Here is a 21780-nt window from a genome sequence, read left to right on the forward strand (position 1 = left end):
GTTTCCGCTAGGATTCAAAGTCGGAGATTTTAGGGCTCAGTTTTGGAAATAAGCTTCCGAAGAAAAGCACACGTGGCAGTTTACGACACGTGATGTGGTATCTGGCCCATTTCTCCCCTTGTTATCCCTGCGGCGAGACTACGTCAGCCCCGCAGGATGTCGTGCACCGCGGCAACCCCACCCTGAGAGAAGTCTATCGATGGTGAAGTCGATCGTGGCAGAAAGTCGTGCGCGCCCAAATTTGCTGCGTGACCTAAACCTGGTCGCAACACCCGCGAGTATTCAAGGCCTTGTTTTTTCTGGGGTTTACCCTTTGTGATTTACGGATCCATAGAAGAGAAAAGTCAAGTCCAACACGAATTGAACCTCGTTCGGACCCGCATCAGTGTTATTCCCGAAGTTTAGTGGTCGGCACGCATCCTGGGGTCAAATACCCACATCCACTCACGATTGACGTCTCCGCTCTGTTCTTCACGATAGGCCAACTTAGGCTCTCTCCCACCTGTGATCTCACTGCTTGAAACGTGTCCTTTTCGACCAAAGAGCACTTCACTCATTCAATTACCACGGCTCCGCCTCCATTTGCTCCCAGTTCCCCAGTCCAAAGTGATCTCGTTTCTCCCGTCCCTCTCGACAAAGTGTCACACATACTAACATGTCCAAAATAGAAGTCATAACTGAGAATGTTAACAACGGTCTGACGGGGAAGCTCGAGTCAATTCAGTACACCAAGTCCCAGATGGTAGGCCACGGGTCCTTTGGTGTGGTGTTTCAGACTCAGCTCTTACCGTCCAATGAGATTGCTGCCATCAAGCAGGTCTTGCAGGATAAGCGATTCAAAAACAGAGAGCTTCAAATCATGAAGTTGGTACATCACCGTAATGTCGTTGACTTGAGGTACTACTTCTACACCAACAATGACAAAAACGAGTTGTTCTTGAACTTGATCTTGGAATTTGTCCCCGAGACATTATACAAAGCATCGCATTACTATGTTTCCAAAAGACTTAGCATGCCCTCTTTGGAAGTGAAGTTATACACTTACCAAATGTTCAGGGCCTTGAACTACATACACTCCCAAGGCATTTGTCACAGAGACATCAAACCCCAAAACTTGTTGATCGATCCAGAGACTGGTGTGCTCAAATTGTGTGATTTTGGCTCGGCCAAGATTCTCAACCCCCTGGAACCCAACGTGTCATACATTTGTTCTAGGTACTACAGAGCCCCAGAGTTAATTTTTGGCGCAACCAACTACACTACCAAGATCGACGTCTGGTCTGCAGGATGTGTCATGGCCGAATTAATCTTTGGCCAGCCCTTGTTCCCTGGTGAGTCTGGTGTTGACCAATTGGTTGAAATCATTAAGATTTTGGGCACGCCCACAAGAGAACAGATCAAGAATATGAATCCAAACTATACCGAGTACAAATTCCCCCTGATCAAGCCTGTGCCTTTGTCGAAGATCTTCAGGAAGAACCCCAACGACTGTGTTCAGTTCATAATGAAGATTTTGGAGTACTCTCCTGTCGATAGAATCTCGTGCATTGAGGCCTTGGCCGACCCTTACTTCGACGAGTTGAGGGATGACAACACAAAGTTGCCTAATTACAGGAAATTGTTCAGCCAACAAATCTACAGCAACTCCTCGCACCACCCACATCAAAATAACGCCAACTACCAATTGTATTCTAATCAGCCTGATGTGCGCGACTTGCCGGAGTTGTTTGATTTTGATGACCGTGAGATGTCCGTGGAGCCTTCCTTGAATCTGGTGTTGGTTCCCAAGCATGCATTGGATAGATTGAAGATCACGAGGGGAAACAGCTTGGACTCGTTTGTGCCAATGAGCCCCGCAGAGATGGAGGTCACATTAGAGTAAACGTTGCGCTGCTCGCTACACACATACTGACATCTAATGTCTAATTTTGCTTATGTTGTCATGATGAATGCTAAAAAAGTTAAACGCCTTTGTTGCCGCTGTAGATTATAGTCTTGGTTTCTCTATCTTTTTCACCTTGTGCTGAGTTGGTGCCTTGGGTGCCTCCACTGGAGGAGTGGGAGTTTTGCGTTTTCTAGAGAACAATCTGGTAATGGGCAAAACAAACCATTTTGCAAACCACGGCATTCCCAATAAACTGAATGCTAGTCTTACTGGGAAAAGCGCCTTCACTATAACATAAGCGTAGGCACCTTCCATGATGATTTGAACCTTCTCATTCAACGAGTAGTTTCCCCAATCAAATGACTCCATTGCCAGATCTATAATTTTGGTTCCCTTCTCAATGGCCCAAGATGGCAAGTCCAATGAGGATACCATGAGCAAGTCGTGGTACGAATGAAGCATGTACCATATACCCACCAAAGGCACTATAGCAGTGAGTTCATGGAGCACAAGAAAAGCAGTAACATGAGAGACTGGAGCGTGTATGAACTGTGTGGTCCAAGGTCTCAAGAATCGGGGAACTTTGCTCAAAATGGGGTGTTTATCAAAGGCTTGATGATCGATTTGCTTCTTGTTCTCTGGAGCTGGCGTTTGTGGAGTAGGCTGCTTGTTGAAAAGCATACGCGGGGCAGAATTGTGAATCCACGCGTACGAGAGACGCGTATGTGGTTTTGGAAACGCAGCAAGGCGTCTTATAGGCAACATGGGGAAGAAGTGTAGAAGGTGTAGTTGGAACGAGGAAGCAAGTGATAAGCGGGCAGTCACGTGAACGAAATTTGGCCGTTGACGGAGATGGGTGGTTGGGCTTTTCGGGGTGATTTGTTTTTTGATTTTGAAATAGAAGGTGAAATGGGGTTGAGTAGTTCAGTCGTTGGTGTTGGTGGTGGTGTAGATGGTGTAGGTGCTTTCGCATAGTTAAGATCTACAAAGAGGGATACGGCTGAACCACCGAGGAAGTAGAATTTGGAAATTGAAGAAAACAGAGAGGTTGTATTTTTAGGCCCGGAGTCGAAAACTTACATTACTTGATTAAGTAGGCGCTTCTATAAATGGGTCATTGGAGAGCTTACGAGCTTATGAACCGTTTGCAGCCAATTGGTCATAGCGGCAAAGCACATGTTCGATACTCTATATCCAGATTTGAAGAGTCTCATGCGTTTAGTCAGGGCGTCTTCTGAAACATTAATCACTTCAATTAGAGTCTCATTCATCGAAGGGCCTCATTCCACGATGATCGTGTGGATGTCCACTGCAGCATCAGAGCATAGTGGTACGATGACCTCAAAGTCAAAAACGGTATTTGTAAACATCCTATTCTCCGAGTCATTTCATGAAGAACTTCTTTGGGATCCACATAAATAAGCTTTTACGAGAAATTATACCCCTAATCATCCTACCTTCTTGACTATTGGAATGTGGGGTCAAGCCTTAGCTCATTCAGGTGGGCTCCCCTTAAGACGAAGTTCACCGAACGTTGTCTAAACCCTTAAAAGCATAATCATCGTATCATTTCAAAAACACTTTCCCCGGGTATCGTCAATTTTTCACCGACATGGCAAATTTCACCTCGAGCTGCACAAGCCTCCCACGTATGAACCCCGATGCCCCATACTCAAAACCATAAATTAATGCCCAAGTAACAAGCAATCCCAATTCAATTACTCTACATCACCCAAATTAAATAAATCCCGTAAACTACAACCACCCTATCCACTCCCGTTGTGGGGCCGTTGGACCATACTGCATACCCACTTCTCCATGTCCAATAAGAGATCCACCAATACCGACCACTTGGATCTAAAAAACCAAAAAAAGTAAACCACTCCCTTCTTCTCTCGACTCTAACCCACAAAACTCACCCAAACCCACCTATAACACTCGGCTTCCCCACCTCCCCTCAACCTCGGAACCACCTCGTATAGCGCGGTATAAAGCGTCTCGCGAAAAACCATCAACCACCAACCACTTTCTTTTACATCATGTCAGTGTACATTGTCGCCTCCGCCAGAACGCCGATCGGCTCGTTCCAGGGCCAGTTGAGCTCGCTCACCTACCCCGAATTGGGTGCCCACGCCGTCAAGGCCGCTTTGGAAAAAGTGCCCCAGATTAAGCCAGACCAGGTTGAAGAGATCATCTTTGGTGGTGTCTTGCAGGCCAACGTCGGCCAGGCTCCCGCCCGTCAGGTTGCCTTGAAAGCTGGTCTTTCTGAGTCCGTGGTGGCGTCGACCATCAACAAGGTCTGTGCCTCGGGCATGAAGGCTGTCATCTTGGGTGCTCAGACCATCTTGACCGGAACCGCCGACATTGTGGTTGCTGGTGGCGCTGAGTCCATGTCGAACACTCCATACTACGTGCCACTGGCCCGTGGCGGTGCCCGTTACGGTGACGCTGCGTTGGTGGACGGTGTCCAGAAGGACGGTTTGTTGGACGTGTACGACCAGAAGTTGATGGGTGTGGCTGCCGAGAAGTGTGCCAAGGACTACGACATCACCAGAGACGACCAGGACGCGTTTGCCTTGGCCTCCTACCACCGTGCCCAGGCTGCCGCTGCCAACGGCAAGTTCAAGGGTGAGATTGCCCCCGTCACCATCAAGGGCTTCAGAGGCAAGCCAGACAAGGTTGTGTCTGAGGACGAGGAGCCCGCCAACCTCAACGAGGACCGTTTGAAGTCCGCCAGAACCGTGTTCCAGAAGGAGAACGGTACCGTGACCGCCCCTAACGCCTCCAAGTTGAACGACGGTGGTGCTGCTTTGGTGTTGGTGTCCGAGGCCAAGTTGAAGGAGTTGGGCTTGACCCCATTGGCCAAGATCAGAGGCTGGGGTGAGGCCGCCAGAACGCCTATTGACTTCACTGTCGCTCCATCTTTGGCTGTGCCAAAGGCCTTGAAGCACGCCTCCGTCAGCCAGGACGAGGTGGACTTCTACGAGGTCAACGAGGCCTTCTCCGTTGTTGGTTTGGCCAACGCTAAGATCTGCAACCTTCCTCACAACAAGATGAACGTGTACGGTGGTGCCGTTGCCTTGGGCCACCCATTGGGCTGTTCTGGTGCCAGAATCATCGTCACCTTGCTTTCTGTGTTGAACCAGGAGGGCGGCAAGATCGGTGTTGCCGGTGTGTGTAACGGTGGTGGTGGAGCCTCTGCCATTGTCATTGAGCGCGTTGACCACGACTCCAAGTTGTGATGTACTTAGTCTATTCGAGTTCTATATATTCCGGGCCGCCCAATAGATCAGTTGATGACGGGTGAGCCAACAATACAGAAAAAATATTACATTTAGTAGGCCCAACAATACAGATAATACATTAAGGAGGCTGGTTGGCAATAAGACAGAGAAAATAATACATTTGTAAGGCTAGTAGGCAACAATACAGAAGAACTAATACATTTAGTAGGCTGGTAGGCAATAATACAGAAAAAACAATACATTTAGTAGATGGTTGGTGAGCTGAATTTATTATGGCAATGCAGAAATTAAAATAAATGTGATGAAATGGAAAGGTGGTATTGTGGTAGCAGAAAGCTAGATTGACGTTGGTCGTATGGATAGTGGCCCATAGTTTTTGTGATTAGATGCAGCTGAAACCAACACAACCACCTAAAGGTCAATGTGTCGCTTGCCCAACTGGTGGATGGTCCAGATCCAGGAACGTGCAGCATAGTCCATGTTGCCGGCAACACTCGAGCAGGAGACCTTCTTGCCGTCCTTGCCCAAAGTGGCGCCGCTGTGCTCCTCCAAGGTCAATTGCGGGTCCAAGGCGCCAGCGACCAAGGCATCGGCGCCCTGCTCAACAGTAACGCCGAAGAAGTAGCCGAAAAGCTGGAAGAAGCACCAGAACAAGATGCCGATGATGGGCAAGCGGGTCCAGTAGCTGAAGTAGTTTGTGTTCATGACGAAGCCCGGCTGCACGGACACACAGAGGATCCTGGGGTTTCTCAAGGCGAGCATTTTCATAAAGTGGATGCCGGCGGTTTTCGCCATGGCGTAGCGGAACCACGTGAAGATGGCGTCCGGGTGGTAGTCGAAGGTCAGGCCGAGGTTGAAGTAGCGGAAGGCCAAGCGGTGGCCCACGGAGGAGAGGTAGAGCACCCTGGGAGGGTCACCGTCTGGGTCCATATCGGCAGCACGTTCAAGCAACGGCAAGAGCTTTGTGGTGAGCAAAAACTGCAGCACGTAGTTTGTCTGGAGCTGGAGCTCGAACAGATCGGGCGTCGTTGCAGGCGAGAGACCCATGACACCGGCGTTGTTGACCAACACGTCCAAGTGGGATTCCATGGATTTGAGCGCCGTGGCCGCCGCAAGCACCAGGTCCAACAGAGCCAAGTCCAACTCGAGAAAACGGAGCTCTCCGCCCAGGCTGTCGGCGACGGTTTCGATCTCGTGGATCAGCTTCATACAACGCATTTTGGAACGACCAGCAAGGTACACCACGTAGCCCTGGACGTAGAGCTCGTGGGCGGTGTGCCACCCGACACCGGAGTTGCCTGCCGTGATCACCGCCACCTTGCGTTGTTTAGTCATGGTGGAGGAGGTCAAGTGGACTGACGAAGAAGGAGTGGATGACTGAAGGAATGGATTCGAAGATTTGGCTTGTTTAAAAACGCCGTCGGAAAGACCCTGTCGAAAATGCAGCCGCGTGGGAGGGTCGGCCAGGGGCGGTCTGAGTGGTGCAAGTGGTACTCGGACTGGGGGTTTGAGCTCTGGTTGCGATGGAGCTACGAAGCCTCGGTAGTGCTCGCCGGCTGCGAAACGGGTAAAAGGCAGCTGGTTGCGTGGAAGCTTTTGGAGGTAATTTTGTTGTTTTTTGAAGGTGTTTTTAAATTGTATTTTAGTAAATTACGCTTAGTTGTTTTTCAGGGTCTGGTTGTTTTTGTTGTTTTCGTTGGTTTGTGGTGGCTTCCTCGTCGCCTGGTACTGAGAGGGCGCTTTTTTCACCTCGCCTTGGCTTGGCTGCTCCAATGTGGAATGGCCTAATGGCTGCGGGCTTGGCTGACGTTTGGCTGCGAAAAGGCGGTACAGAATTGGATTTGGATTTGGATTCAGAGGCTTTTTTTGGAAGTTTGCAATGTTTTTGCTGGCCCAGTGGGATTCCAAGGGAAATTGAAGGGAACCCAAGGGAACCCGCAGGGCAGTCTGGGGACACTCGGCTTAGGTGGCTGCAAACCGGCGTAAGTGGGAGTTGCTGGTGGAGGACCAGTGGAGGACCAAAAACAGAGAACGAGGGTTTTGAAAGAATAAAGTGCTTTAGAATTTGTGGTAGAGAAAGTTTATGTTTTTTCAGAATTGTGGTAGAGAAAGAAATATGATGTTGTGAGAGAATGGGTGGACTGTATTGCTGGTTTGCTGGGGTGCTGATCGATGGGGCTTCCACGAGCTTAAAGTTTATGGAGGCCTGATATGGTTCCAGCGTAGCCTAATTGGTCGGATTGTTGGGATGGTGCATGCTTTTTGAAAAAGATTACTCAGAAACTGTGGTGAATTGACGTGCACTGTGGGTCAGCTTTTGTGCTCTGGACCCTGTATGTCTCAAACGAGGTACTCATCGAAGTCGACAACGAATCTAGATCGCCGATTCTTATTAGATCAATTAACGATGTCTGCTAAACGTAAAGCTATCTTTACTAAATCTTTTAAAAAAATGGGGCCAAGAGGGCCCTTATTCAATCTATCTGCGTATTCTGCCAGTGCATTGCCAGAAATGGCTGCAACCACGTTGCAAGACCTCACCAAAAATACCCAAACAAGCCACCCCTAGATCCACATTTCCTCTTCCATAAGACCTGGCCTTTTGTTGACATCCACACAATCCACGCGGCAGTGATCCACTGGTCCACAATGGCTATTGTGAGCTCATCGCCATTGTGAGCGGCTGAATGGCCTGACAAACATAACACATGATTCCGGTAGATCTCTATTTTTCTCTTGTGTAATTGTGTGTTTTGCCAATTCTTATCACCGTCTCGATCTAGAGATAAGGCAGGTCTAATGCAAGGTGGGCCTGACGTTCTAAATGAAGTATTCCCAGAGATCTGGGACAGACCATCTAGGCAAATCCTCTAAAGCATTTTCATCCACCCTCCAATTTCTTCTCATTTCACTCGGCTCCACCGCCACATCTACACCACTTCATCACCAAATCTAAACTTTTATTATCTTAAATGCCAATGTCTGCAATCACGCCGCTGGTGATCTCCTGCGGCGTCCTGCCCGACGTGTCCACATCCAAGGAGTCGCCGCCGTTGGCAATAAGCTCCTGCTCCTTGGGAATTTCCATAATGTCATACTGAGAACGCACCATGTCCAGCTTCATGAAGTGGCCCGCCCGACTGCTGACTCTCTGCATCAACTCTTCGTACGTCGTCCAGAGAAACACAAACTTGAACTTCAACAGCGGATCGACGTGGTGGGCACTCTTCTTGATGTGGTCTCTGTACACCTTCTTCAACATCGAACAAGAAGCAATGCAAACCTTCTGTGGAGACTCGACGGCCTTCTGAGCAGCGACTTCACTCAAGTTCTGAAGCCAACCCCATCTGTCATCGTCGGTAAGAGGCTGGCCCGCAGACATCTTGTCGATGTTGGCTTGTGGGTGCAAGGCATCGCCTTCAACAAAAGGGCAGTCGTTGAAGTGCTTGGCGAGAAGCTCCGCCACGGTAGTTTTTCCTGTTCCGGCAGGTCCGCCGACGATGATAACGGTGCTCATGGATGTGTTGGACAGCAATTAGTGGGAGGTGCTTGAAGATTCTGGAGAAAGTGTTGGGGACGTGGGGGACTCTGTGGGCTATGTACAGGATGCCCAAGAAATGGCCGATTCCAAATGGTTCTGGAGCCCTGGAACTGGGCCGTTTTCGGGCGTGAATGGTGACGAGTCCCCGATCGGCGTCCTCTCAAGCAGCTTTCTCCGATGCTAGTGGGTGTTGTTCGGAGATCGGCCCCGCGATGTGCCCCACCTAGGTTTTTCCGATCGCGGGGAACTGTTATATTGCCCCGCGACATGTCTGCGTTTGGGGGAACGCAGCTCGTCTTTTTGCATCCAGACCTGTTTGGTGTTTCCTTTGGATACTTTTCTGAGACACACGAGCTCTTCGCTAATTCTCTTTTCAACCATGGTTTTGATCTCGTGAGCGCTTTCTTTGTCGACGAAAATCGTCGGCCACCTCTGGCACAACCACATGAAGCAGAGCACCAACTTGTGGTCAATTTCCAAAGCTGAAAGACAATCGAGAATTTGTTGCGGTGAACCAGCCACGGAGGGTCTTTGCCGGAGAACAGAAAGATGCAAGAAGTCAAAGTCAAAAACGGTTTTCGGCTCGCACTTCAGAATGGCCTGGAAGAACTTGATGCATGTTTCGGCAACCTCTGGTCCAACTCCTCTGAAGTTCACCGGCGTCACCATAAGCGTGACCTGGTCTTCGATCGAAATCTGTTTCTCTAGACCTCCACTGATGGCGGCCTCGAGAAGCTCGAGCTGACGTTCAAAGTCCATGTAGAAGTACGCTTCCAACTTGTACTTGGAGGCCTGTTCGTCAAACTTCTTGATGGCTTGAGACAACGGCACGGGGTGTCGAAACGAAGAAAGGTAGTATGTCCAGAATTCCCTGGGAGGCCATACACAGGCTTTCAGCAACTCCTCTGGATCCTGCTTCATATGGCTTTTGAGAAGCCTCATGTCTCTCACATGTAACGCCGTGACAAAACCCTCCAGCTCTCCAGCAGAAGCACTATATCGACCCGCTCGTCCAGCAATTTGCTTCGTAGCCGAAACAGACAATGGAACCATCTCCGTACCATCAAACTTCATCATAGATCCGAACACGATACGCTTGATTCGCAAGTTGAGACCCATTCCAACGGCATCGGAAGCGACAAGAACATCGTACTGGCCGGAGTTGAAAAAGCTGGCTTCCTTGGATCTGATTTCTGGAGGAAGTGCACCGTAGATCACCCCCACCTTCAAATCTGTCTTGTTCTCGATTTCACACTTGAGCTCTAGAATCTTTCTTTTGGAAAACACGATAACACAGTCGCCAGCCCGGAGCCGCTTCAAATCGTTAAGGTGTTTGTTCTCCACGGTCAATTTACCCAAACGCTGGTACTCCTTCACATGTAGCTCATCACCGGTGTTCTTCACAAGCTCCTTTACAAGATTAACGGCACTGGGCTCACCACACAAATGGAGCTCTTTAGCCTGAACACCCAAAACAGCATTCGTCCATGCTGAACCTCGCAAAGGGTCTGCAAGCATCTGAATCTCGTCTATAATGCAAATGTCCATGATCTTGTTGAGAGGAACCATCTCGATTGTACCTGACGAGAGCTCTGTGACATTGTCAAACTCGTCCAAAGAAGGAATAACCTCTTCACCCGTGATGAGGTTACAGCTTATGCCCTGTTCCTGGAATCTTTCGTAGATCTCACGTGCTAGAAGACGAAGCGGGCCAGCGTAGTAGCCCAGCTTTGCTTTGGAGAGAGCTTGAAGGGAGTTGTAGGTTTTTCCGGAATTGGTGGGTCCCACATGCATCACGATCTTTCTCTTCATCCGCCTGGCTTTAGGGTACCATTCAGCAGGAGCCAGAAGGTCCCATAATTGGCGATGTTCCGGTCCTTCCTCCACAAGACGCCTTTCAGCGTAATCCTGACTGAGCAAGTTTGCAAAAATATCTGTGATGATCTCCAGCTTCTTGGTGTACCCATTGAACTTTGCGAGGTCGTCTGGGTACATGTTGAGATGGATGGAGTATATAAGCGGGGCTATTTTGTCGAGCCTTGGTTTGAAGTAGTCTGCCAAGGAGATGTTGGTGACTTCCTCGAGCCTCAGTGGGCTTTCTAGAAAGAGCTCATACTCCTTGTCTATGTTCTGTTGGAATCGAGCTAGATTGCGATCTATGATCTGTGGCGACCAGTGATTGAGGTCATCGAAAGGGTGCTTTAGCTTCTTCTCTGTAAGACGCTGGCGCAACGAATGTAGCGAGTACTGTGTGATTTGCCGGAGCTGATCTATCGGTTCCTGGTTCTTGTGAAGCTTGGGTTTCGGTATTTCTGGCGCAGACGGGCTAGCGGAGGCGAGAAAACGGGCCAGATGGGGTTTTAGGGGCCGGAGAAACCGATGGTGGCATCGGAGTGCCGTGATATGCCGCGTGCGTAGCGCAGCAAGGAGCATCTCTCGAAAGCCGGTAGTAGTGATGAGCATCAACGGAGTGTATGGAGGTACAGAAGCGACCCCGGATCACTGTGGCATTGCCGTGGGTGAAGAGTTGACCTTTTTTTTTTTTTAATCTGAGATTTTAAGAATTTGTATTGAAAGGGATGTGGCTGTTGAATTAGGTTTTTTGGTGTCTGTGTGAATGTGGTTTGGGATTGCTCTGGGTCGTATCAATGGTTGCAAATTGCCACACAGGGTCACTGAAAAATAAACAGTAGGAACAGAAGGCATATATGATTTCTTCATGAACTCTTCAATCTCGTCACCTCCGTATTGTCAATATATGCATAAACCGAAAATCCTGATATGAGTTAAAATTGAATGTGGTGTGTTGATACCCTGTAGATGTGAATACCTCAAGTTAGAGAAGACAGAACCTGCCATATATTAATGCTCCCCATAACTAGGTGAAATTCCTAAAACCAGGTGGAATCTCATAAAAGTATTGGTCTAGAGACCCCCATTCATCACTTCCCTAAAAACTCCCACCAATGTCACCCACCAATGTCACCCCACTTCACTATACCACCATCACAAACCAAAACACACACCCCACGTACCTCCACGCAACCTCCTCGGCAAATTCAGCTTTTTTTCATACCCTAACCAAATCTCCAAAATCCCATCACCATTCAATTGCTCCAGGAAAAAACACCTCCACGGTCTGCGCCGCATGAAGGGTCTACTGGCTGCGAAACCAGCCACCCTGAACACAGCCGACCTGGATAAGATTCTATGGAAAAGACAAAAAAAGCAAGTATTCTATGAAATTGCCAGCCTTAAAATACCAATTTATATACCCCAATCGGGCCAACTTCCACATCGGTTAAATCGGTCCGTCTCATCCACACCTCACTGCCTGATGCACCTACACTGAACCCACACTTAAAAGCACAAAACCACCCACACCTCCACCGGCCCAAATCTCCATATTTCCCAAAAAATCATCAAAAAACCACCACAGAAACCACCCCCATTATCCCCTCTGTACCGGCTCGGCAATTGTCCCCAACGGTGTGGTCAGCGTTCCTGCAGTATACCATCACCACTTTCCTACTACTACTACTACTTCTCCAGAAAACCCGGATTCGGCCCCCTACAACGCAGCGAGATGTCGGCGCTTCCGTCACGTGCGCACGAAAACAACAACACGGCTCAGCTAGCCGCCCAATTCAACGAATTCTACCTCAGCATCACCCTGCCTGAGGTGTCGCAGATAGGGAACTACAAGATCGTGGAGGAGATAGGCGAGGGTGCTTTTGGCAAAGTGTACTTGGCTCGCCACGTCTTGTTGAACGTCAATGTCGTGCTCAAATGCGGCCTCTTGGACGACCCGAACATCGTCAGGGAAATCTACTACCACCAGCAGCTCAAGAACAAGAACATTGTCAAGTTGTACGAGGTGATCAAAACGGAGCTGCACATCTGGATGGCGCTCGAGTACTGTGAAGGCGGAGAGCTATTCTACTACATCTACGAAAACCGCCGTTTGGACATCGAGGTGTGCAGAAACTTGTTCTACCAGATAGCCACGGGCATCAAGTACGTGCACTCGTTGAACTTGGCCCACAGAGACCTCAAGTTGGAGAACATCTTGTTGGCGGACAAGCGGAAGCTGATTGTCAAATTGACCGATTTCGGCTTTGTCCGCGAGTTCAATCCCTACAAGAGGCTGCTCTTGTCCACTGTGTGTGGCACCACCGCCTATATGGCGCCGGAGATGCTCAAAACAGAGAAATATTCCGGTTTTGCCGTGGACATTTGGTCAATGGGTGTCATTCTCTACGCCATGGTGTACGGCGAGCTACCGTTTGACGACGATGATGAAATGCAGATAAAGCTCAAGATCGTCAATGACGACCCCATTGTACGAACAGAGAACGTCGACCCTTGCGTGGTCGAGCTCATACGAAAAATGTTGAACAAAGACCCCGCCGCCCGGCCCAGCATCTCCGAGATCCTCAACTCGTCCTTCATTATCGACCTCACCAACGAGCATCTGGAGCGCAGAAACTCCTCCTTCAACGACGCCGAGTCCATCATTTCCATCAACCAGCATTACCGCCAGAACAAGGTCCCCTTCCAGACAAAGATTGAGCGTGAGCTTTTGAAACGCCTTGAAAAGCTCAACATTGACACCGACCTTCTTCAAGCACTGGTCCTCCAGGGCCACACCAACACGCTCACTGCATTTTACGAACTCGGACTCACGCGAGAGTTTAAAAAGAAACGATACAAGCATAAGCGGAGGCGGTACTACGAGGCAAAGCGGCAGATCAAAAAGTCTAGGAAGAGAGTCCGTAGTGCACTTTCGCTTCCGGACCAGAACTCGGGCACGCAGCCTCTTGAAAAGATCATTTCCACATTGAGCATCAACTCCAACCGAGTGAACCCCGATCAGGCCAGCGTCTCACGACGGTCCACGGAGGAGTATAGAAAACTGAACCCTAGGGCCTCTTACAACAAACGGCTCTCTCGAAGACCCCTGGATGCCCTGACCAGTCAGATACCACAGACGCCTGTATCTGTTGGAAACGACAGTTCTTTCCAAACAACGGGTCGTATTCATCGGCAGGTATCCTTCACCCCAGACGATAGAAGATCCACCTTCAGCTACCAAGCCTCGAATGATCAGCAGATGGGCAAGGGTAAGAAGATTCTCAACAAACTTCAGTTCTGGAAGAAGGGCCAAAAGGACAAGGACGATGGAAGCAACTTGACACCTTCGGCGGACCAAAGCGATGGAGATCCAGGAATCTTAGAGCTCAACATTCCCAACAAGCATGTTCCTGACGGCACGCAGGCGATGCCTCGGACTTCTAACAGCCCTCCTAGGACTGTCGAGAAAGATGGAACAGGTGTGGATCCTCTCGCTACAACTGAGGACAATGGCACATACCAGCCTGATAACGAGATCCAACTCCAAGGTCCCGCTGAGATTCAGATGTTACACGAATTGGGTCATCATCGCCAGGCCTCGAGCCAAACGTCCCATACCAATAATACTGGATCTTCCTTAGGAGAAGCTGCCGATAGGACGACCAACTCACTAAACCACGATAGCATCTTATCGTCCGGCAGAAGACAGAGACCAGAGTCTATGGTCTCACAAATCAGTCAGTTCTCGCAACTGAGCCAGCCATATCCCATGTCAGAGTCTGAACTCGAGATGATGGAGGGCACGGACATGGACGAAGATTATTACGATGATGATGGAATCTACGATCTGTCGATAAACAACTCCCAGCAAGATCTCTTGCACGGTAAGCTTCATTCGTCAAGCATGACGCCGTCAACTTCCACAAACCTGAAGAAAAAGCGGCCTTCCACCAGCAGAATGGCTTCCGATACACTGATCATGACTACAAGCACACAGGCCACCGGCCAGCAGGGTCGTAGTAAGAAGCACTCGCTATCCCAGGTTTCCAGTAACTCGTCGGACGATAGTGAACTGAGAACAAAGTTCACAGAAAACTCTTACTTCGCTGATAGACCGCTGCTGCCCCGTCTGAAGCAGACGTTTTTCAGAAACGGAGCACACCCTTCGCTCAGAGGACCTCGTCAAACATTCAAGCTTCCGCCTTCTCCTGGCGTACATACACCAGCACCTGTTACGCCTATTCCACATAACGGCATGGGCCGGTCTCCATCACCGCCAATTTTCAAGAAGTTCAATACCATGAGCGGCGTCGTCAAGCCCGTGAAGAATATCTTGGATCCAAAGAAGTCTGACAATGCTCAGAACAAGTGGCTGGCGAACGGAGACCAGTCTATTGGTGATCAGCGATGGAGACACGATACTGGGGCTCCCTCGAGAATATACGAGAGGCAGGCCATTATCACGGAGGAGGATGAAGAAGAAGATGGAACTTAGCGACGTGTCGACAGACTACGGAGTAAGTGTCTTCTTTGCGTCCTCAATGGGGAAGCTATGCGTGAGGATGGGACATGAAGTCACTGCTCAAGTTCTACCAATCACGAATTGAATGGCCAAAGTCACAAGAGCCAAAGACCAAGACGCACAAGTTTACAATATGTTGATACGGTCATATCGCATGAATTGGCTCGAGGTTGATGCTGTTCGGAGTACCAGGTAACACTACTCCTCGAGTCAGAGACCAGCAACCCCTTAAGTCCCATCACCTGGACCACCAAGCCCAAAACGCAACACTCGCATGACATACGCTCCAATACTAGAAAATCTACGTTTTCAAAATTCACCAAATCCTCAATCCACCTTCTCTCATTGTCTCTACTACTGGTCCATCGCACCTCGATGGCTGCGAAATCGAGAAAACCGACCCTACAACCTGACCACAAGGCCCCAATAAAAACGACCAAAACGTTATTTCAATACCAATAAAAACACTCTCTACCACCCTCGATTCACTAAAAAAATTAAACCACCCAACCCGAAACACCTCCGTCCGGGACCCTCGTCGGTGCACACACGACCAGAAAAAGTCGCTGAAAAAACGCAGGCATCAGACTCCAACTCAACCCGTACAAGCCATGGCCTCCGTTATTGTCGTTGAAAACGAGATCAAGGACTCTGTCGAGGAGTTCGCCCAGATCATCAACGCGGTCCAGCAAAACAACACTTTTCTGGATGCGTTGAAAGCCCACTTTGACGCCGTTGGACGCATCTCCAACAAGGAAGCGTTAGCCAACGAGATCTGGACCGTGGCCAAGCCAGAGATCTTGACCAAATTGCCCGACAGAGAGTTCGAGCCTGTGTTCTACCTTCTTGCCTACCTCACGCTGGAGTTGAAGCAGAAGCTGTTTGAGACGCTTTTGCAGAAGGACGGTGAGTTGATCAAGCTCCTAATTGCCTCCACGCCAGCCCAGAAACCCCTGTTGAGAGACAGACGCTCGCTCAAGCCCACCACCGTCTTGTCGGTGTTGAACACGTTTTTCAACTTCTTGCCTGCCCTGAGCGCCACGAGGGTCTACTTCATCGAGTTGATCTTGAAGATCGTCACCGACACAGACATTGACTTTGCATTGATCCAGAGCTCCATCGGCGGCTCCTTGGTCCTGTGGCTTGCCGCTGCCGGTGCCCTGGACGCCCAGATCAAGAGCATTTTCTGGCAGTTCGTTGCCTTGGACAAGCAGTATACGTTAGAGTCCTTGCACTTGATCAAGAAGTTCACCTCCCAGCACCCACTTTCTTTGGACGAGCTCCACAAATTGATTGCTTTCGCCTTGGCATCTTCTGTTGTGGACGTGACCTTCTTGGTGAACAACAACGTGGCCCAGGCCTTGAAAGAACATGCCTCTGACGAGCAGGTGAGCATCTTCGACAAGTACACCAAGGGAGAGCTCATCAGCGCTGTTCCTTCGTCGATCTCCAGCACTGTTGTTGCCAAATCCAAGATTCTCGCCTTGACGAGGTTCTTTGTCGAGAGCGACAATGCCGGCAAGAACGCCTTCAAATACAGCGACATCCCCAACGAGCTAGCCGCCTCGCAGGCTGAGTTCGAGAAGTTGTTGATCGACTCGATCAAGGCTGGCGTTATCGAGGGCAAAATGAACCAGGTGGACCAGACTTTCAACTTGGTGAGAGCAAACAGAATCGTTTTGGCTGGCGACAAGCAGCAGCTTGCACAGGACTTGAACACGGTGAAAAAGGCATTGCTGGAGTGGAGACACTCGTTGCACAACATCAACGAGATTGTTCGTGACGCCAAGGACAACATTGTCAACAACAACCTGGGCAATTAATGGATGGGGTCTTTGTAGAATCTATACAACAGGAAATTAGTGTAATAAATAGCATCAGTCTCTCTCGCCTTCCAACACGGCTAGGAACCCGCCCACCAAGTGCAACGACCCACACACAAAAGCGTCCACGTGGTGGTCGTCGTTGGTCAAGCTCTTGATGAAGTTGAGACTCGTTTCGATATTAGGGAAAATGTGTTTCCGTGACGTCTGCGCCGTGCCCTTTTCCAAGGCGGCCCACTTCTCCGCCAACTCCTTCTGGATCACCAACTTGTCCACCTGCTCCTTGGAGTTGTTGAGCGAGACAAGGTCGCTGTTGTAGCTTCCGTCGGACCAGGTGATGTTGGTGGTGAAAATGACATGGTCAAACTTCACATTGTTTTCGGAGAGGTTTTCGTGGAGCTTGGCAAGAAGCTCGCCGGCGTTTTCTCTCGACTGCTGGTTGAACAAAAGGATTCTGGGGGCTCCAGGCCGCTGTTTCTGCTTGGTGATGCTCTGCGTAAACCACTTCAGCGCCACGTGAATCGACTCTAGCGTGTGGGCGCCGTCAATGTACCAAGTGATGTTTTCGTAGCCGTCCTGGTTCGTGAGCTTTTGGCAACGGCCGTCCCAGCGGGTGTTTTCAAGGCCCTGGATGAACTTGTCTGGCAAGGAAGAGTCGCTCCAGTTGGGCAACTCGGCGGCAGGCACTCCAAGCTTCCGGAGGTGGATGTCTGCCAATTTCACGGCCACAGCGGCGTTCTGGCGCTGGAAGTCGCCCGCAAGACCGAGTTTGATATCGGTGGGGACGATCGAGGAGTCCACGATCTCAAACAGCGAAACGCCAACCTCGTCGGCGACTTCCTTGACGGTGCTGATCAGATCGGGGAACTCAGTCTGCTCGGAAACAACCGCAGGACAGCCCTGCTTGAAAATACCTGCCTTGTTCCACGCAATCGACTCTATGGTGTTGCCCAACATGAAGGTATGGTCGATTCCCAAAGAAGTAACGCCGGCGACGGTGGGGTGCTGGACGACATTGGTCGAGTCGTAGCGGCCACCCACGCCCACCTCGTAAATAGCAGTGTCCACGCCTTCAGACATGAAAACATGGAACGAAAGCACCGTCAAGTACTTGAAGTACATGGGCTTGACGGTATCCGAAGGCTGCAACAGCGGGAACTCCTCGGGCAGCGACGTGGTGGTCGAAAGACGGTCCCACACTTCGTAAAAGTACTTTGTAAACTTCTGTTCCGTGATCGGCTGGCCGTCGATTCTGATTCTCTCTCTCACCGACTTGAGGTGCGGGCTGGTGAAGAGCCCAATCTTCAGCAAGGGTCCCCCCTTGTACTGTCTGAGCACAGAGTCCACAAAAGCACACGTCAGGCCCTTTCCCTTGGTACCAGTAACGTGCACCACATTCAAACGGTCAAACTCCACTGGCTTGTAGCCCAATCTTCGGATGTACTCGTAGACCTCGGCAATGGAGAGCTCGGAGCGCTGTTTGGGCAGAAAGTCCTTTTGCAGCTTGAGGGCTTCTATGGAGGCGTAGTTCAGCTGAAGGCTGTTGAGCGCCGCAATGGCGTCTTTGTAGGTTCGGTTAGACATGGAGGGCAATCGCATGAGGTGAGGATTTGATATCTTCGCACTGGATGTAGCCACGCTTAAAGGTGGGAGAAGGAAACGGGGAGGGGAATTACGAGGGAGTTTGTGGGGGTGGGGGAGGATTCAGGTTTTTTGAGATTTTGGGATTTTGGGGGAATTTTTGATTTTAATGGTGTTTTGGGTTTTATGGGTGGTGCTTTATGGTCGTTTGGTATTTATATCCTGTGCTCAGGTGTGGATAGAACCGCACAAAATAGGTGTGATCGTAAAGTGAGCTATTCATGGAAATGAGGGACTTCTTTTTTTTTTTTTTCTTTTTAAGAATTGATGAAATTGGGGATTTAAGTGAAGCAATGCAAATTGGACGACAATGTCCTATTGAAAAGGCACTCGAAGAATGGTCCTTTGAATGGAACACCACTTCCAGCTGCCCCACAAGAACACTCACTTACATTTCAATTGACAAAAAAAAGAATGCAATCCCAAAATCTCTTCTTTGAAAGTCTCCAAAAATTGACTAAAACACTTTCCCCCGCCTCCCTGCTATATCTGGCTTCTTCCCTACTCCGGATTCTGTTCCAACGGTCCCTGATCTAGCGTGCTCATTCTGCAGTACCTACATGAACCTTGCAGCCGTATAAAAAGCACCCCTTCCTGCCACCCGTCACTGGGTTGTTTACTTTTTCCCATCCTACTCTTTTCTCTCATAAGCGGGTTTCTAGGATGTCATCCAACTCTTCTTCACAACCAAATCCCGATGATGAGCAACCCCTGGTCGACAGTAGCCTGGCTGCAAAAAAAATAGTGAAATCCGCTCAAAACATCCTTAATAAGAACAAGGCCAAGAAAGATTCCAGATCTGATTCGGCTTCCGAGGGGAGGATGGGGAAGGCTAAATCAGAAAGCGGCGATGATAGTTGCCAAAACGAAGAGTTGATAAAAACAGACGAACATTTAGGGAACCCCGAGTCCAGCCATGGGAAGCAGGCAACAGGAATGGAAGATCAACATGGCACCAAATCAGCGTCGACAAGCACTGAAGAGCCTCCAAGGAACCAGAGGGACACACCTGAAGAGTTTTCAGAGAGCCAGAGCGACACGAATACAAGGCGCCAAAGGGATCAGGACCGAACAGAGCGTCAACCAGGTAATCCAATAGTTGATCCAACAGGGGATCCAACAGGGGATCCAACAGGGGATCCAACAGCGGATCCAACAGGGGATCCACCAGTTACTACAAACCAGAACCACCCAAATGCAAGGCGCGAAGAGAACCACAACGAGCGAGCTGCAGAGGTGGAAAGATTCATGATCAAATGGATTATCTGGCCCTTTCTGGCTCTGTTCCTTGGTTTTTTTCTAGCAATTCCTCTCTACTTCTTTCATCAACACAGCTTGTCGGTAAGCGATGGAGATAAGCAAGCAATTGGAGGAGCTATGGCTCTTCAAGTTGTTGCGTGGATATTAGCTTTTCTTTGGCAGTTGGCTCACACATACTTCTTTGGCCCAGCTTATGGGTATGCAGCTTTCGTTATTCAAGGTACCGCAGCTCTTGCCGTCGTGGCATATATGGCCTATGACTTTGGTGTCACTGGCACGGGCCTCCCTATCGTAAATTCGGTGCTCATCTTTGAGCTTTTCATTCAAGCCCTCTGGAATGCCAAGGAGAATCGTCGCTTCAATCATGACGCCAGAGTTGCAAGACAGGATATTGAGCTTGGCCACTTGGGAGCTAATGAGATTCGCCCCACCGCTGCCCCACAAAACCCCCAGCCATAGCAGAACGGGTTATCATTCCGGCCATCACATTCTATGACGGGTAAGCAGATTCCCCAAAGAGTAGTTCATCCCAAAACTTGCAAAGCAAGTTAACCTGTCTCGAACTTGGCCCCTCAATGGCTCGGCCACGCTTCCTTATCTGAATTCTGTCGGCGAGGAGCACATCGAAATGAATCTCAAAGCTAATGTGATCTCAATTCAATAATTTATATCTATATATGCCTAATTAATGTTGTTTGTGTTTGTTGCTGTCAAGCTTTAGGCTTCACTTTTACAAGAGCCTGGCGATATGTGCTTTCTTGCACATGTTCAATATCACTGATTTACATACGACTATCGCTCAAGCTTAGTGATGGATGGCTGGTATTTGGGAGGATCCATAAATAGTTCTTTGTGGGGTTCTATCAGGACTGGAGCGGGAATAAAGTAGACTAGCTTCTTCGAGGTTGACCCGTTGTAGATAATTGTCACCTTCACTCGAAACACATATTCCCTATGTAACGATGCTGAGTATAGTGTGGGCTCAATTGCTGGAATGATACAGTGCAAAACCAGGGAAGGAATTTCATACTCAGTACCTTGGTCCACCACTCTCACTTTTTCTAACTCGACTTGAGACAATCTTGAAAGTTTATCTGATTTCAAAACAAGAGTCTTTTCTTCAAGAATCCAGTCTCCGTCGTTCGGCAGAAGTGTTTTTTCGATAATTTTTATAGTGACTTTTTTGAGGATTGGCGGTTCCCGAACCTCCTTGTAACAGACCACGAAAAGCTGAAACATCTCTTCGAACGCCATTCCCGGAGATATATGCACTTTTATGAGCTTCAGCTGAGCGAAAGAGTACATATTTTCTGTGAGCTTCACATCTGAAGCAATGAGTGGTGTGAAGAGCATCAAGTCTGGCGAACGACTAAGGTGAAGGTTTGCTGCAACTGGTTTTACCGAAAGTCCGCTCAGAGTTTGTACAATGGCGTTTTCACAGTCTGTGATGGTCTGGCGCTGAAGCTTTAACTTCGATTTTTTAGTCCGAGTTATTGCGTTGACGGACAATGATATCGTTGTGACCGTGACAACCGAGTCATTGTATAACAAGCTGCATGAGTAGTACTTTAAAAGACCAGTTGTAATATTCCGTAGTCTCCTTGCTGAAAATTCATTCCCTTTTTGCAATGCAAGAGGAGACATGGGAGCCGAATCAACAAACACCAAATCTTGTTGTTTTCTATTGACAACTCCCATGAGGCTCTTTCCATTGCCCTTATCATTAATTGACATCATAAGTGGGACCAGAGCTCTGAAGGTTGAGCTGGAGCCATTATCGTCGCATCGAAGGCTGACCAGAGCCTTGATGAGATAACCTCTCCGAAGATGTTCAGACGCGAATGTGGGCCCTAAATCGGGAAGCACGCAATCCAATAGCTCGTTTGGAATCACCCATGATACTCGTCCCCAATGCTGTTGTGAGTCTTGCGCTGTCAATAAGAAGTGACATGATTTTTCAGATAAACTTTGCGTCCGTGTAAATTCTTGCAAATCAAAATCAGAATTGA

At 49.2% G+C, this 21780-nt stretch overlaps 11 protein-coding genes across 11 annotated transcripts; 5 read left to right on the forward strand and 6 right to left on the reverse strand.

Moving 5' to 3' along the window:
* Positions 1-655: 655 nt before the first annotated feature.
* Positions 656-1882, forward strand: RIM11 (serine/threonine protein kinase; the record flags this gene model as incomplete). The annotated part of the gene is made up of 1 exon (XM_024859869.1): positions 656-1882. The coding sequence occupies one exon, from the start codon at positions 656-658 to the stop codon at positions 1880-1882; it is 1227 nt and encodes a 408-aa protein (XP_024712018.1).
* A 105-nt stretch (positions 1883-1987) lies between these two features.
* C7M61_004551 (uncharacterized protein) lies at positions 1988-2650 on the reverse strand (the record flags this gene model as incomplete). Its single annotated transcript, XM_024859870.1, has 1 exon — positions 1988-2650. The coding sequence occupies one exon, from the start codon at positions 2648-2650 to the stop codon at positions 1988-1990; it is 663 nt and encodes a 220-aa protein (XP_024712019.1).
* Positions 2651-3924: 1274 nt separating this feature from the next.
* Positions 3925-5127, forward strand: ERG10 (acetyl-CoA C-acetyltransferase; the record flags this gene model as incomplete). The annotated part of the gene is made up of 1 exon (XM_024859871.1): positions 3925-5127. The coding sequence occupies one exon, from the start codon at positions 3925-3927 to the stop codon at positions 5125-5127; it is 1203 nt and encodes a 400-aa protein (XP_024712020.1).
* Positions 5128-5541: 414 nt separating this feature from the next.
* Positions 5542-6465, reverse strand: C7M61_004553 (uncharacterized protein; the record flags this gene model as incomplete). The annotated part of the gene is made up of 1 exon (XM_024859872.1): positions 5542-6465. One exon carries the CDS (start codon positions 6463-6465, stop codon positions 5542-5544), a length of 924 nt encoding a protein of 307 aa, XP_024712021.1.
* Positions 6466-8098: 1633 nt separating this feature from the next.
* C7M61_004554 (gluconokinase) lies at positions 8099-8647 on the reverse strand (the record flags this gene model as incomplete). Its single annotated transcript, XM_024859873.1, has 1 exon — positions 8099-8647. The coding sequence occupies one exon, from the start codon at positions 8645-8647 to the stop codon at positions 8099-8101; it is 549 nt and encodes a 182-aa protein (XP_024712022.1).
* A 184-nt stretch (positions 8648-8831) lies between these two features.
* Positions 8832-11134, reverse strand: SUV3 (ATP-dependent RNA helicase; the record flags this gene model as incomplete). Its single annotated transcript, XM_024859874.1, has 2 exons — positions 8832-8851; positions 8959-11134. 2 exons carry the CDS (start codon positions 11132-11134, stop codon positions 8832-8834), a joined length of 2196 nt encoding a protein of 731 aa, XP_024712023.1.
* Positions 11135-12257: 1123 nt separating this feature from the next.
* C7M61_004556 (non-specific serine/threonine protein kinase) lies at positions 12258-15020 on the forward strand (the record flags this gene model as incomplete). The annotated part of the gene is made up of 1 exon (XM_024859875.1): positions 12258-15020. The coding sequence occupies one exon, from the start codon at positions 12258-12260 to the stop codon at positions 15018-15020; it is 2763 nt and encodes a 920-aa protein (XP_024712024.1).
* A 638-nt stretch (positions 15021-15658) lies between these two features.
* On the forward strand, positions 15659-16870 carry C7M61_004557 (uncharacterized protein; the record flags this gene model as incomplete). The annotated part of the gene is made up of 1 exon (XM_024859876.1): positions 15659-16870. The coding sequence occupies one exon, from the start codon at positions 15659-15661 to the stop codon at positions 16868-16870; it is 1212 nt and encodes a 403-aa protein (XP_024712025.1).
* Positions 16871-16924: 54 nt separating this feature from the next.
* On the reverse strand, positions 16925-18454 carry C7M61_004558 (tetrahydrofolate synthase; the record flags this gene model as incomplete). The annotated part of the gene is made up of 1 exon (XM_024859877.1): positions 16925-18454. One exon carries the CDS (start codon positions 18452-18454, stop codon positions 16925-16927), a length of 1530 nt encoding a protein of 509 aa, XP_024712026.1.
* A 1434-nt stretch (positions 18455-19888) lies between these two features.
* C7M61_004559 (uncharacterized protein) lies at positions 19889-20230 on the forward strand (the record flags this gene model as incomplete). The annotated part of the gene is made up of 1 exon (XM_024859878.1): positions 19889-20230. The coding sequence occupies one exon, from the start codon at positions 19889-19891 to the stop codon at positions 20228-20230; it is 342 nt and encodes a 113-aa protein (XP_024712027.1).
* Positions 20231-20563: 333 nt separating this feature from the next.
* Positions 20564-21505, reverse strand: C7M61_004560 (uncharacterized protein; the record flags this gene model as incomplete). Its single annotated transcript, XM_024859879.1, has 1 exon — positions 20564-21505. The coding sequence occupies one exon, from the start codon at positions 21503-21505 to the stop codon at positions 20564-20566; it is 942 nt and encodes a 313-aa protein (XP_024712028.1).
* Between the last annotated feature and the right edge of the window lie 275 nt (positions 21506-21780).

Source organism: Candidozyma pseudohaemuli, assembly GCF_003013735.1.
Source record: "Candidozyma pseudohaemuli strain B12108 chromosome Unknown scaffold00015, whole genome shotgun sequence".
In the NCBI taxonomy this organism is placed as follows: domain Eukaryota; kingdom Fungi; phylum Ascomycota; class Pichiomycetes; order Serinales; family Metschnikowiaceae; genus Candidozyma; species Candidozyma pseudohaemuli.